A 15,214-nucleotide genomic window follows, 5' to 3' on the forward strand; every position below is an offset into this window, starting at 1 on the left:
TCTGAGCTGTCAAGAAGACATTTTCCACTTGAACCTGAAGAGACCTATCTTCTGGACGTAAGACTGTTGTCTGAGGATGACTTCGGTGCATTGGACTTTGCTTGCAACGTGGCTGCATGCGAACCTGCAGCTCCCTTCAGAGGCGTCTGTCGGGAAGGTCTGCTGAGACAGCGTGTCCGATCAACGGCTGTGCTGAAGAAAACAGTGCTCGACCCTATCTCTTTGTGTGGCAAACGGCCACGTCATTATCGCAACAACAGCCTGGTCAACTGGAGAAAGAGAAAGCGGCACTGGAGGAAAACAATGCGGATGGCCTCGTGGGGAACACGCTCCCTGCCGCCTGTGGCTCCCACTGATCGACCTCCACCTGAACTGTCAAACCTCAGCTGCAGTGTTTCTTTTCGGGACGAAAAGTGCTAAGACGGGGGCAATGTTATGACTTTGCCATGCGCACCGCCATCCAAGATGGTGCAGAAAGAAGGTGCGCACTATCAGTGACCAGACAAGTCGGATGTTGACATTAGGACTAACGATTTCCGCCCAAGGAGAGAGCCAATATGGAGATGCTGTGCTCAAGGCAGATGTCCTTTGTGTTTGTCATGTCTCCGTGTAAATAAACGTCAATGTCCTCGTTGAGTTGCCTCACTTAAGTTATTACAATATAATTAATTTATCAGACTTAAGTAATTAATTTTGTAAAATAAAAAAAAAGGAAATAAAAACAATGTTACAAAGACAGTTTGTGTGGAAACACAAACTCAAAATCAGCCCCCGAAGTGGTCCACCCAGGCAGGCTTCAATATTTTCAGAAAGAACATCTGAATGAAATTATATCAAAGACAAATGAGATATAAGAATGGAGAAAGAATGTCGACAGATCTTGTGTAGTGCCCCAACGGTCCAGCAGATCAAAGGATAGGTGCAAGTTATTGCAAAGTTAGATGTGAACCTGGCCTAACTAGTTCCCCTTTCAGACCTTGTGGTCTATAGGGCAGATGATGTAAAGTTCCACTTTCAGACCTTGTGGTCTATAGGGCAGATGATGTAAAGTTCATCTGTTTTTGTGGCCTACGGTTAACGAGGGTGTCATGTGGCCAGCACAACGACCAACCGCCTTTACTCTACCCCAACTAATGTCAGGTACCCATTAGAGCTGGGTGGACTCAGAGGCGCGAAAGGATTCCGAAGTTGAAAATCCCAGTCTTCACCAGGATTCGAACCCAGGACCCCGGTTCGGAAGCCAAGCGCTTTACCATTCAACCATCGCGCCTCTCCTGGCTTAACTGAAGTCTTATAATTGATGTAATTGTTTTGAAAAGGCTCAATCTCTTTTTTTTTTTTTTGGTCAAGAAATTACAATTCATTTAATATTTACTAATTTGTGGACATTTTCCAAAAAAAATAAAATAAAATAAAACATGAGTGGTCAAGAAATTACAATTCATTTAATAACTTCTAATTTGTAGTCATTTTCAAAAAAAATTAATCAATTTAAAGAAAAAAAAAATAAAACAAAAAATAAAACATAGGTGACCAAGAAATTACAATTCATTTAATATTTACTAGACAACGCTGAGGTTGTCAATTGTAGTCAAACTGAATTTAAGTTATCTTATCTTGTAGACATTTTCAAAAAAAAAAAATTAAACGAAACAAAAAGAACTCTGTAGTGTAATTTTTAAAATTATGTATCCAAGCAGATTTTTCAAACAATTACAACACTTTTCAATGAAAAACTTAAGGGGAGGTATTTTTTTTAAAAGGTCATGGACATCTTCATTAATACCTCTGTAGTGAAATTTTGAAATAGTTACTATTTGTTTATGTTTGTGTAACGTCGTGAGAATGTGTTCACAACATTGATTTAGTGTGCTACAGTCCAAGTCTCTTTCGTCAGTTCATGTGTCGTTCTAGTTTAATAAAGCCTTGTTTTAGGTTACTCTTCAGTGTTCCTTTATTTCTTATTACAACCTCAAGCTTCTTTTATAGATTCGCACCCAAGGTCACAATGGTAAAAGTATCAATGGATACATTATAACATATATTTTCCATTTGTTAACTAACTCATTGAATAGAATACTGATTTAAATGTTGTTTTTAAAAAAGAATTTTGATATGGACTTTGTTTTAGTTATAACTTTCAAAAATAGCAAACTACTTTTATGTTTTTTGTAAGAAGAATAAATCTTTTTTAGTTTCTCTTTATTACATGTAGCATGTCATTTAATTTTGAATGTATGGATAAGGTTAATAATTATTAGTTTTAAAAAATATAAGTGTATGCTAAACGAATATATGGAGATGCTATGGCTGAGGGATTAAGCACTAGGAACAGGAAGTCCCGTGTTCGAATCCTGGTGAAGACTCTAGGTGGATCCCTTCGGGGGGCCGATTTTGAGTTTGTGTTTCCACAGAAACTGTCTTTGTAACCTTGTTTTTTAATAGAAGGTAACGACCTGATTTCGAACTTGTGGGCTCAAGTTTTCTAAGTAGAACCTTATAGCCACTGTGCTAAGGAAGAGTCTATAAACACGGACGATTGTAGAGTTATCTATGGTTTGTACTTCCTGTTTGTGTTCACTAAGCCTCAGACGGCAGCCTAATCATAGACATAAATAAATATAGACTGGCCGTAGGAAGTTACTTAATGTAACTTGAAAACATGTATATCTATTGTATTCGGATTTCCGAATTATGAAAAATAGCATAATCTTCATTCTTAGAGATTTAAAAAAAACACTAGTGAAAATAATGTAATACTTATATAGGTTATGGCTAAAAAAAGATGAATAATTAACTTTTATACTGCTCATAAATGCTGTATAATAAAGTACACAAAATTGCAAGTCACAAATTTTCGTTTCATAAAACTCTTTAATCGGCCAGTCTATATTTATTTATGCCTATGAGCCTAATATAAAGGGGACTAATCCAGTTTAAAACAATACTTTGGTTTAGTGCAACAAAGTAATTTATTACTAATAGTTAATTAACTAATTGTTTTTTGTTGTTTTTTTTTTTTGGTTCTTAATTCTTGTGTTGTCAGGTAAAAGAAATAGCTGCGCCCAATTTCAGATCCGAGATGTGTGTCGGAGAAATACCTTGTAAAAACATTTTGGCCAGACAGACAGAGTGAGTTGATATAAGCTTTATAAAACAAAAAAAAAGGGGGAAACTATGAAAGGTCAGTTTCCTGAGACATGTTTCTTCCACCCCCATAGTTTGCCTCCTTCAGCCGTAGAACGACTATGGTTTATCTCGAAGTGCACTTTTAAAATGTAACTATGGCGCCCTATTTTGGAGACACCCTCTTCCTCCACCTCTATCGCAAATTAAGGTGGCTTTCGATTTGGTGGTAGAGGAGCCAGCCATTTTTCATTTGGCATGCTTTTCTTCCAGAGCTAAGGCCCATATTTTTTCGCTGCCCATAGCTTTCTTGGTCACCACCTCTATCCACACAGTGCAGTCTAGGGCTATGACCTCTCCAATGGTCATTACCAATGTCCACTGTTTTGAGGTCCCGTTTTCCTCCAGAACATCTGTGTTCTCTTTTTTTAAAAACTTTTTTAATAATAAATACACTTCTTCAAATTACAAATATAAGTAAATTCTCAATTCAATAACCTTACTTTAAATATCTTCATAAAATGAAACTTTCTAATACTACAACTTTAACTGATATAACTAATTACTGAAATAACTTTAATAAGCAAATTCAATTAATATAGCTTCAACTACTGGACCCGCAACTTGAGACCGTTACTATAAAAAATCGTTACAATGCGAGGAACGTTACGAGGAACGTTACGATGCGAGGAACGTTACGATGCGAGGAACGTTACAATGCGAGGAACGTTACACTGCCAGGAACGTTACGATGCCAGGAACGTTACACTGCCAGGAACGTTACAATGCGAGGAACGTTACAATGCGAGGAACGTTACAATGCGAGGAACGTTACAATGCGAGGAACGTTACAATGCGAGGAACGTTACAATGCGAGGAACGTTACGATGCGAGGAACGTTACGATGCGAGGAACGTTACACTGCCAGGAACGTTACGATGCGAGGAACGTTACGATGCGAGGAACGTTACACTGCCAGGAACGTTACAATGCGAGGAACGTTACAATGCGAGGAACGTTACAATGCGAGGAACGTTACGATGCGAGGAACGTTACGATGCGAGGAACGTTACGGTGCGAGGAACGTTAAAATGCGAGGAACGTTACAATGCGAGGAACGTTACACTGCCAGGAACGTTACGATGCGAGGAACGTTACGATGCGAGGAACGTTACGGTGCGAGGAACGTTACGATGCGAGGAACGTTACGATGCGAGGACCATGACTAGCTAAGCGTCCCCCAGTTTACACCTTTCAAAACCGTACCTTCCAGAATCATAGAAACTTCCATCCCAACTATTTTATTAACTGTGACCTTCTAGAAACTGACGTCTGCTATTTTTCCCCTTAAAGACCAACTGAAGAGGTTTTTTTCGAAATTGAGATAGCGATTGATTCAGACAGTAGATAGCATCAAAGTTAGTTCCTAAAATTTTGAGATTTTAGAAAAGCGTATTTATATTAGAAAAAGTAATTTGAAAGTGGAAAAAATAACGAGATTTGAAAATCAGCTTCAATGGCCGAAACCGGAAGTGACGTCTTGTAATGGACTGAGAAAATGTAAATAAAAATAGACGTGGCTGGATACGTTATTGATAGCGATTCAGATGATATACTTATCTAAATCTAGCTGTCAAAAAATTTTAAATGAATTATGATACTTATCATGGAATGCACCAAAATGCCCTGAAGATAGTCTTCTACTTTTTCTAAATATATTATAGAGCAGACTATTTAATTAATATAATTATTATAGATCTAGATAGATTAATAGAGAGGACTAGACTACTTAGTCTTAGACTCTTAACTCTTACTCTTAGACTTGACTTAGACTACTAGGGGGTAGACAGTCACTTATGACTAGATCTAGATAGTAGTAGATTCTAGATCTACTATAAATTATAATAATAAACTATACTAGTATACTAAAAGTATAAGTCTATTATAATTTTTATTATAACAAAACTAAATGGATAGATCTATCTATTTCTAGATCTAATTCTAGCTAGGCCTTCTAACACTTTTACTAGTCACTCACTAGATCTAGTTTATATAATAATAATACTTGACTTTGACTTGTAGTATAATACTAATAGAGTTTAATACTTATACTAGAGACACTAGAGTAATAGTTTATAAACTAGTAGATTTAAGTAGATCTAGAGTAATCTAGACTACTCTCTATCTATGTTAAGTCTAAGCCTAGTCGCCAACATTTTTTAATGCTTGAATTTGTATATCTCTGTAATAGTACTAGATCTAATTGTAAGAGTAGTAAGACCTAATGAGTAGTGTCCTAGCATAAAGATTATTTATAGATATTTATAAATAAATATTATATTATATTAGTCAAGGACTAAACCTAAAGCCTAAGCTAAATCTATAGAATATATTTATAAAAAAGATCTAATTCTAATATAGCCCTCTACTAGCCCTTACTATACTTATTAATAAGGCTAGACCTTAGACCTAAAAAATAATAAGTCATCATTTATATTAATAATATTAAATATGTGACATGTCTTTAAGTCTTAAACTTAAACAGGGTCGGTCCTAACGATTGCGGGGCCTTATGTGAAACTGATTGCGCAGGGCCTAGTCTGGGTGGGAATAAGGAAAATAAGTGGAAATTAAGCTTTTGTATTTTTAAAAAATTCGACTTTGAATTTTATTCAATCTTTACTAAGTACAAGATTACGATCAAATTAACTTTACTTTACAAACTTTGCAACCTAAGTAATTTATTATTATTAAGAACAATAAGAGTTAGATGTTTATGTTAGATCAGATAATCAGTATAACATATAAGATATATATATATATAACCACTAGTTCTATATATATGTATACATAATTAAGTATAAATGTTAATAAATAAATTTTTAAAAATCTATTTTACAGAAAACATATGACATGTGGCATATAGACAAGTTTACTAGATGGATCTTTCATCATTTTGGAAATACAAGAAGAGTTAATATTCCCTGTTTTTATTTTGAAACAAATCACAGAAACATTCTACAATTTTATTTTATATAATAAATACCAATAAATGTAAATACAAAATCACATTTTAATAGAGTTCTTCATTATACACACAACATTATTTTAGTATGTTCCTTTTCACTTGCTAGGTTTAGACAAAGCTTCGAATCAGGATTTAATATTATTATGTCATAGCCCAAAACTCCAGCAGGATGTTAGTTAATGGCAGTGGTCAATGTTTGAACCTGAGACCACAGAGAAGACAGTTCGGAGCGCAAACCACACAACTTTCTGCGTTTCGAAACGTATTGAAATTTTGATCATTTCTATGTTATTGCAGTTTTGAATGTCCATTGCAATGATGACTTGATCTGTACAGGGGTTACATTTAAAAAAAATAAGAGTTGGATCTCATTCTTCGAATGATGCTACTTATTAGAAATTGCAAGGTGGAATAGATATTACTCATTAGAGGCCAAAAGAAAATCCACTGCCGAGGGAAGACGTAGACGTCGTAAAGAACATTTAAATTGACCACCAGCTAGGGCTGCGTAGCCATGGAAAATACTGCATTCCTCATTAATCTTTCGACTCGACTGCCAGCCTTATTTATTTAACACTTTAAATTATGAATAGCTCTGCATTTTTTAATAACAATAAAATATATATATATATATTCAGTGATTAACTGGCAATAATTGGGTTACTAAAATTTAATAAAATGAGTTGCATAACTACATCAACAGTAGCCTATATGCATTACTGAATATTATATTGATGCCACAATTTATTTTCCACTTCCCAGAGAAAAGAAAAAAAAAACAAACTCCTTTTCCAGTAGGATAATCTCTTCTATTTATAGCCTAAACACAATTTAAAACTTTGTTACAGTTACAGATTAACTTGCTAAATTAACTATCTAATGATTCTATTTGTGAGATACATGAAAATTCAATTTTTACATATAGATTTATAGAACTATTTAAGTAAGAGTGTAACAAAATCCATATTTCGTATATTAATAATAATATAGAATTGGTAGATCTAGGTCTAATTTTTGCCTGTTTTTAGAAATTTAGATCTAGTAGATCTAAATCAGACTACCTTTAAGTCTAGGTTAAGGTTAAAGCTATTTGCTAGTGTTGTACGAGGTTGTGACTCTAAAGATTCAAACTAAATATAATCGTGTACTACATTAACTACATTGAATGAGCTCAACATTGTAATTAATGTTGTTTTTTCCCCATATCTGGCCTATTTAGGGACGGCTATAGGTTAATAATCACTATTCAGTGTATAGATAGAGTATATAATTTTAAACTTTGTTTTTCTAGATCTAGGCCCAGCACCTCGATCGGATCAGTCTACATAGATCTATATAGATAGGTCTAATCTCTAAATATCCAATAGGCCTACTACTATTCCTAGATCTAGACTTCATCTAATTAAATTTAGGTCTACTTCATACATCATTAATGATCTGAGAAAAGAAGATCTAGCTCTTGATCAAAAGCAGTAGATGTAGAACTAGAATACGCCTGAAGCAGTAACATAAGCCATAAATTGCGTAACTTGACTAAAACGAATTGAGGCGCGTGGTACTGCGTGGGCTGAAACGCTGTTCGCTTGACTAGACCAAGAATAAGCCGACAAACAGTAGATCTAACATGCAAAGCCATAAATTGCGTCATTTGACCTAATTTCCCCAACTCTAACATCCACTTTTTATAAATTGGTGTGTTTTAGTCGCCTTTGTTTTCAGAAACTGGCATTCCTGTAAAAAGGAATAGGGAAATACGCTAAGCCATAAACTGAAAAATTTGACCTAATTTCCCTTAAACTACGTCATCGACCTTGGTTGTCTGGGAAATACTGATCTCGAATGGCTTCGAGATTGTGAAATTTAATAGTCCCTAAAACGCACATTAAATTGCTTATATCTAAATAATTACAAAGAATATATGTCTAATATTTCGTATGTATGTTTTTTTAAGCATTATGAAACTAAAAAAAAGTATTACACCGGTTTCCGCGTCTGACCCCAAAACCTCTTCAGTTGGTCTTTAACCTCTTTCTCTGATTGGATGACCATAATTAACTTTTTTTGCTCTGGTCCTGACCTCGGCTTCCAGAAACTAGTCGAATTAGGTCACAGTATCGACTCGTGAAAATTACACAACAAACTTAAATCTAAAATCTAATGCCACTAATTTAACATATATTTCAACACAAGCACATATACAAAACATAGATATATCTCATTCTTTATTTAAAGACATAGTAAAATGAACATACATAATGTGGATTACAAATTTGGCGCCAAAACGAATCGCGTTAAAACGGCTGCTTCAAAATGAACACGTCGCTAAAAAAGCCTGCGCCAAAAAAAAACGTCCAGCTTAGCACTTATACGCACATTTAAAAGTGATTTCTTCTAATGTACCAGTGAATAAGAGACCAATAAGACTGATAATGATTAATGATCAATGTTTAAATGTCTTTCGTCAAAGAATTCTGGGAACTCTAACTTACCCAAGATATCCACGCTTCCGGCCCACATGTCAGACCTAAAGAGAAGAAAAAAGAAAAATGTTTTCTTTTTTTTTTTTTACTTATCCAACATTAATTCCAAGACTTGCCAAAATAAAAATGATACAGTTTATTAGAGCCAATAACATTTAAAATCAAAAGTTCCAACAATTGTCTGTCCATTAAGTTTATATACGGAGTCCTACTAAAACTTTAATCCTAGCAATCATTCTTACAGTTTTTATATTGAAATTAAAATAGATAAGGGATTTGGGAATAATAACGTTAACAATGGAATTGATAATGGCGATGATAGTTGTCAAACTCTAGTATTTTAACGTTATGCTAATGAAATATTTTCTTTATTTTGACCTAGAGATGTTGCTTGCTATGGCAACTTTTAAGACCGACATTCTAATTTCTAAATGTAAAACGTCAAACCAGAGAGAGAGCCAGCTCAATTGCTTTTGAAATACTTTAGGCAACTTTCAGTTAGTGAAAGTGAAATATCTTAATAAATATGGTACACAAGAACAACTTGTTGCTTTACAGCACTGGCGTGGCAAGCTAACAGTGTGCTGGGTTTGATATGATGATGTCCCCCCCTGCACTGGCGTGGCAAGCTGGGTTTGATATGATGATGTCCTCCTCCACTGGCGTGGCAAGGTAACACTGTGCTGGGTTTGATATGATGATGTCCTAGCCTCCACTGGCGTGGCAAGCTGGGTTTGATATGATGATGTCCCCCCTCCAATGGCGTGGCAAGCTAACACTGTGCTGGGTTTGATATGATGATGTCCTAGCCTCCACTGGCGTGGCAAGCTGGGTTTGATATGATGATGTCCCCCCTGCACTGGGGTGGCAAGCTAACAGTGTGCTGGGTTTGATATGATGATGTCCCCCATGCACTGGCGTGGCAAGCTGGGTTTGATATGATGATGTCCTCCTCCACTGGCGTGGCAAGCTAACACTGTGCTGGGTTTGATATGATGATGTCCTAGCCTCCACTGGCGTGGCAAGCTGGGTTTGATATGATGATGTCCTCCTCCACTGGCGTGGCAAGCTAACACTGTGCTGGGTTTGATATGATGATGTCCTAGCCTCCACTGGCGTGGCAAGCTGGGTTTGATATGATGATGTCCCCCCTCCAATGGCGTGGCAAGCTAACACTGTGCTGGGTTTGATATGATGATGTCCCCCCTGCACTGGGGTGGAAAGCTAACACTCTGCTGGGTTTGTTATGATGTTGTCCCCCTGCACTGGGGTGGCAAGCTAACAGTGTGCTGGGTTTGATATGATGATGTCCCCCCTGCACTGGCGTGGCAAGCTAACACTCTGCTGGGTTTGTTATGATGTTGTCCCCCTGCACTGGGGTGGCAAGCTAACAGTGTGCTGGGTTTGTTATGATGTTGTCCCCCTGCACTGGGGTGGCAAGCTAACAGTGTGCTGGGTTTGATATGATGATGTCCCCCCCTGCAGTGGCGTAGCAAGCTAACAGTGTGCTGGGTTTGATATGATGATGTCCCTCTACAGTGGCGTGGCAAGCTAACAGTGTGCTGGGTTTGATATGATGATGTCCCCCCTGCAGTGGCGTAGCAAGCTAACAGTGTGCTGGGTTTGATATGATGATGTCCCTCTACAGTGGCGTGGCAAGCTAACACTCTGCTGGGTTTGATATGATGATGTCCCTCTACAGTGGCGTGGCAAGCTAACAGTGTGCTGGGTTTGTTATGATGATGTCCCCCTGCACTGGGGTGGCAAGCTAACACTCTGCTGGGTTTGATATGATGATGTCCCCCCTGCACTGGGGTGGCAAGCTAACAGTGTGCTGGGTTTGATATGATGATGTCCCCCTACAGTGGCGTGGCAAGCTAACAGTGTGTTAGGTTTGATATGATGTCCCCCCTCCACTGGCGTAGCAAGCTAACACTGTGCTGGGTTTGATATGATGATGTCCTAGCCTCCACTGGCGTGGCAAGCTGGGTTTGATATGATGATGTCCCCCTCCACTGGCGTGGCAAGCTGGGTTTGATATGATGATGTCCCCCCTCCAATGGCGTGGCAAGCTAACACTGTGCTGGGTTTGATATGATGATGTCCTAGCCTCCACTGGCGTGGCAAGCTGGGTTTGATATGACGATGCCCTCCCCTCCAGTGGCGTAGCAAGGTACAACTGTTCCGGGTTCGATATGATGATGTCCCCCCCCCTCCTCACACCCCTTTTAGCAACTAGAAAATTGAGTGACAAAAAAAAAAAAGACAAAAAAAAAGTACATTTCCAATCCCCCAATTTAGAGATGGCTGAGTGGTAAAGCTCTTAACATTCGAACCGGGTCTCGGTCTCGGGTTCGAATCCCAGTGAAGACCGGGTTTTGAGTATGGTCGAATAAGAAATACAAACCCAATGAAGAGCATAGAGTGATCATACGGAAAGGCCAGGGTTCTCCCCTCAGAGGTATTCAGGAGCTGGGAAAAGTTAGTTAGTACTCGTTCCGTGTCCACGTATCTTGTGTAGGTACATCCCCAGGTGTAAAAAGAACAACTACGAGTGTAAACCAGCGGTAGAGTTCTGTCATTCTGGAAAATTTGATTTTTTTTGTTGTTTTTTAAATTAAAATGTTGTGATAGTTTGTATTAAAACAAGCGCAATTTTTATTTTAAAGAAAGCATATAGCTTGTAGGAAAAAGTCGTGAGAATTACAGAAAGTGAGAGAGGGGGAGAGTGAGAAAGAAGGAGGGAGATATATATAGAGAGACGGAGGAGAGAGAGAAAGAGAGAGTGGGAGAGAGAGGGGGAGAGAGGGGAGAGAGAGGGCGAGAGATAGGGGGATAGAGAGAGAGAAATAAAAGAGAGAGAGAGAGAGAGAGGGGGAGAGAGAGATAGAGAGAGGGAGAGGGATAGGGATAGGGAGAGAGTTAGAGAGAGTGGGAGAGAGAGAAAGAGAGAGAGGGACAGAAAGAGTTAGAGAGAGAGGGGGGAGAGAGAGATAAAGAGAGAGAAAAAAAAGAGAATAAGAGAGAAAGAGAGAGAGAGAGAACAAGCAAAATATAAAAATACTTAAATAAACAAATGTTATCAAAGGGGAGGAACTCTGCATTTACCTTTAAAAAAAATAGTAGTTATTACCCTTGTCAATCTCAAAAAAAAAAAAAAAAAATAAATAAATAAATGTAATCACCTACTAATAGTTAATTGACTATTTATTTTTTTTATCTTATTTTAATTGATTCATGTTTTGTAAGGTACAATAGATAACTGTTTAAAGTGTTTACTTGATCCGAGAATGGGGGTGATAGAGATAACGCGTTCAAAATGTTTACCAGACAAGATAGAGCGAGAGAGAGGGAGTGTGAGGGAGTTGATATAAGCGTAGTCAAAAGGAGAGAGAGAGAGAGGGAGTGTGAGGGAGTAGATATAAGCGTAGTCAAAAGGAGAGAGAGAGAGGGAGTTGATATAAGCGTAGTCAAAAGAAGAGAGAGAGAGGGAGTGTGAGGGAGTAGATATAAGCGTAGTCAAAAGGAGAGAGAGAGAGGGAGTTGATATAAGCGTAGTCAAAAGGAGAGAGAGAGAGGGAGTTGATATAAGCGTAGTCAAAAGGAGAGAGAGAGAGGGAGTTGATATAAGCGTAGTCAAAAGGAGAGAGAGAGAGGGAGTTGATATAAGCGTAGTCAAAAGAAGAGAGAGAGAGGGAGTGTGAGGGAGTTGATATAAGCGTAGTCAAAAGGAGAGAGAGAGAGGGAGTTGATATAAGCGTAGTCAAAAGAAGAGAGAGAGAGAGAGGGAGTGTGAGGGAGTTGATATAAGCGTAGTCAAAAGAAGAGAGAGAGAGGGAGTTGATATAAGCGTAGTCAAAAGGAGAGAGAGAGAGGGAGTGTGAGGGAGTAGATATAAGCGTAGTCAAAAGAAGAGAGAGAGAGGGAGTTGATATAAGCGTAGTCAAAAGGAGAGAGAGAGAGGGAGTTGATATAAGCGTAGTCAAAAGAAGAGAGAGAGAGGGAGTGTGAGGGAGTTGATATAAGCGTAGTCAAAAGGAGAGAGAGAGAGGGAGTTGATATAAGCGTAGTCAAAAGAAGAGAGAGAGAGAGAGGGAGTGTGAGGGAGTTGATATAAGCGTAGTCAAAAGAAGAGAGAGAGAGGGAGTTGATATAAGCGTAGTCAAAAGAAGAGAGAGAGAGGGAGTGTGAGGGAGTTGATATAAGCGTAGTCAAAAGGAGAGAGAGAGAGGGAGTTGATATAAGCGTAGTCAAAAGAAGAGAGAGAGAGGGAGTGTGAGGGAGTTGATATAAGCGTAGTCAAAAGGAGAGAGAGAGAGGGAGTTGATATAAGCGTAGTCAAAAGAAGAGAGAGAGAGGGAGTGTGAGGGAGTTGATATAAGCGTAGTCAAAAGAAGAGAGAGAGAGGGAGTGTGAGGGAGTTGATATAAGCGTAGTCAAAAGGAGAGAGAGAGAGGGAGTTGATATAAGCGTAGTCAAAAGAAGAGAGAGGGAGTGTGAGGGAGTTGATATAAGCGTAGTCAAAAGAAGAGAGAGAGAGGGAGTGTGAGGGAGTTGATATAAGCGTAGTCAAAAGGAGAGAGAGAGAGAGGGAGTGTGAGGGAGTAGATATAAGCGTAGTCAAAAGGAGAGAGAGAGAGGGAGTTGATATAAGCGTAGTCAAAAGAAGAGAGAGAGAGGGAGTGTGAGGGAGTAGATATAAGCGTAGTCAAAAGGAGAGAGAGAGAGGGAGTTGATATAAGCGTAGTCAAAAGGAGAGAGAGAGAGGGAGTTGATATAAGCGTAGTCAAAAGAAGAGAGAGAGAGGGAGTGTGAGGGAGTTGATATAAGCGTAGTCAAAAGGAGAGAGAGAGAGGGAGTTGATATAAGCGTAGTCAAAAGAAGAGAGAGAGAGAGAGGGAGTGTGAGGGAGTTGATATAAGCGTAGTCAAAAGAAGAGAGAGAGAGAGAGGGAGTTGATATAAGCGTAGTCAAAAGGAGAGAGAGAGAGGGAGTTGATATAAGCGTAGTCAAAAGAAGAGAGAGAGAGAGAGGGAGTGTGAGGGAGTTGATATAAGCGTAGTCAAAAGAAGAGAGAGAGAGGGAGTGTGAGGGAGTTGATATAAGCGTAGTCAAAAGAAGAGAGAGAGAGGGAGTGTGAGGGAGTTGATATAAGCGTAGTCAAAAGGAGAGAGAGAGAGGGAGTTGATATAAGCGTAGTCAAAAGAAGAGAGAGAGAGGGAGTGTGAGGGAGTTGATATAAGCGTAGTCAAAAGAAGAGAGAGAGAGGGAGTGTGAGGGAGTTGATATAAGCGTAGTCAAAAGGAGAGAGAGAGAGGGAGTTGATATAAGCGTAGTCAAAAGAAGAGAGAGGGAGTGTGAGGGAGTTGATATAAGCGTAGTCAAAAGAAGAGAGAGAGAGGGAGTGTGAGGGAGTTGATATAAGCGTAGTCAAAAGGAGAGAGAGAGAGGGAGTTGATATAAGCGTAGTCAAAAGAAGAGAGAGAGAGGGAGTGTGAGGGAGTTGATATAAGCGTAGTCAAAAGAAGAGAGAGAGAGGGAGTGTGAGGGAGTTGATATAAGCGTAGTCAAAAGGAGAGAGAGAGAGGGAGTTGATATAAGCGTAGTCAAAAGGAGAGAGAGAGAGGGAGTTGATATAAGCGTAGTCAAAAGAAGAGAGAGAGAGGGAGTGTGAGGGAGTTGATATAAGCGTAGTCAAAAGGAGAGAGAGAGAGGGAGTTGATATAAGCGTAGTCAAAAGAAGAGAGAGAGAGGGAGTGTGAGGGAGTTGATATAAGCGTAGTCAAAAGGAGAGAGAGAGAGGGAGTTGATATAAGCGTAGTCAAAAGAAGAGAGAGAGAGGGAGTGTGAGGGAGTTGATATAAGCGTAGTCAAAAGAAGAGAGAGAGAGGGAGTGTGAGGGAGTTGATATAAGCGTAGTCAAAAGGAGAGAGAGAGAGGGAGTTGATATAAGCGTAGTCAAAAGAAGAGAGAGGGAGTGTGAGGGAGTTGATATAAGCGTAGTCAAAAGAAGAGAGAGAGAGGGAGTGTGAGGGAGTTGATATAAGCGTAGTCAAAAGGAGAGAGAGAGAGGGAGTTGATATAAGCGTAGTCAAAAGAAGAGAGAGAGAGGGAGTGTGAGGGAGTTGATATAAGCGTAGTCAAAAGAAGAGAGAGAGAGGGAGTGTGAGGGAGTTGATATAAGCGTAGTCAAAAGGAGAGAGAGAGAGGGAGTTGATATAAGCGTAGTCAAAAGGAGAGAGAGAGAGGGAGTTGATATAAGCGTAGTCAAAAGAAGAGAGAGAGAGGGAGTGTGAGGGAGTTGATATAAGCGTAGTCAAAAGGAGAGAGAGAGAGGGAGTTGATATAAGCGTAGTCAAAAGAAGAGAGAGAGAGGGAGTGTGAGGGAGTTGATATAAGCGTAGTCAAAAGAAGAGAGAGAGAGGGAGTGTGAGGGAGTAGATATAAGCGTAGTCAAAAGGAGAGAGAGAGAGGGAGTTGATATAAGCGTAGTCAAAAGGAGAGAGAGAGAGGGAGTTGATATAAGCGTAGTCAAAAGAAGAGAGAGAGAGGGAGTGTGAGGGAGTTGATATAAGCGTAG

General features: G+C 38.9%; 1 protein-coding gene and 1 long non-coding RNA gene across 3 annotated transcripts in view; one reads left to right on the forward strand and one right to left on the reverse strand.

The window, feature by feature from the left end:
• LOC106052334 (A disintegrin and metalloproteinase with thrombospondin motifs like) overlaps positions 1 to 15,214 on the reverse strand; it is a 52,217-nt gene that overhangs the window by 14,322 nt on the left and 22,681 nt on the right. For both annotated transcript variants that reach the window (XM_056044155.1, XM_056044154.1), the window contains exons 7-8: positions 11,042 to 11,217; positions 8,644 to 8,678 (exon numbers count right to left, since the gene is read on the reverse strand). In XM_056044155.1, coding sequence (XP_055900130.1) covers positions 8,644 to 8,678; positions 11,042 to 11,217 — 211 coding nt within the window. The remainder of the gene's footprint in view (positions 1 to 8,643; positions 8,679 to 11,041; positions 11,218 to 15,214) is intronic.
• LOC129928703 (uncharacterized) lies at positions 4,480 to 6,197 on the forward strand. Its single transcript, XR_008780181.1, has 2 exons — positions 4,480 to 4,686; positions 6,028 to 6,197. It is a non-coding gene; the product is annotated as an uncharacterized LOC129928703 (long non-coding RNA).

The sequence above is a fragment of the Biomphalaria glabrata genome, chromosome 10, assembly GCF_947242115.1.
Source record: "Biomphalaria glabrata chromosome 10, xgBioGlab47.1, whole genome shotgun sequence".
Taxonomy (NCBI): Eukaryota; Metazoa; Mollusca; class Gastropoda; family Planorbidae; genus Biomphalaria; species Biomphalaria glabrata.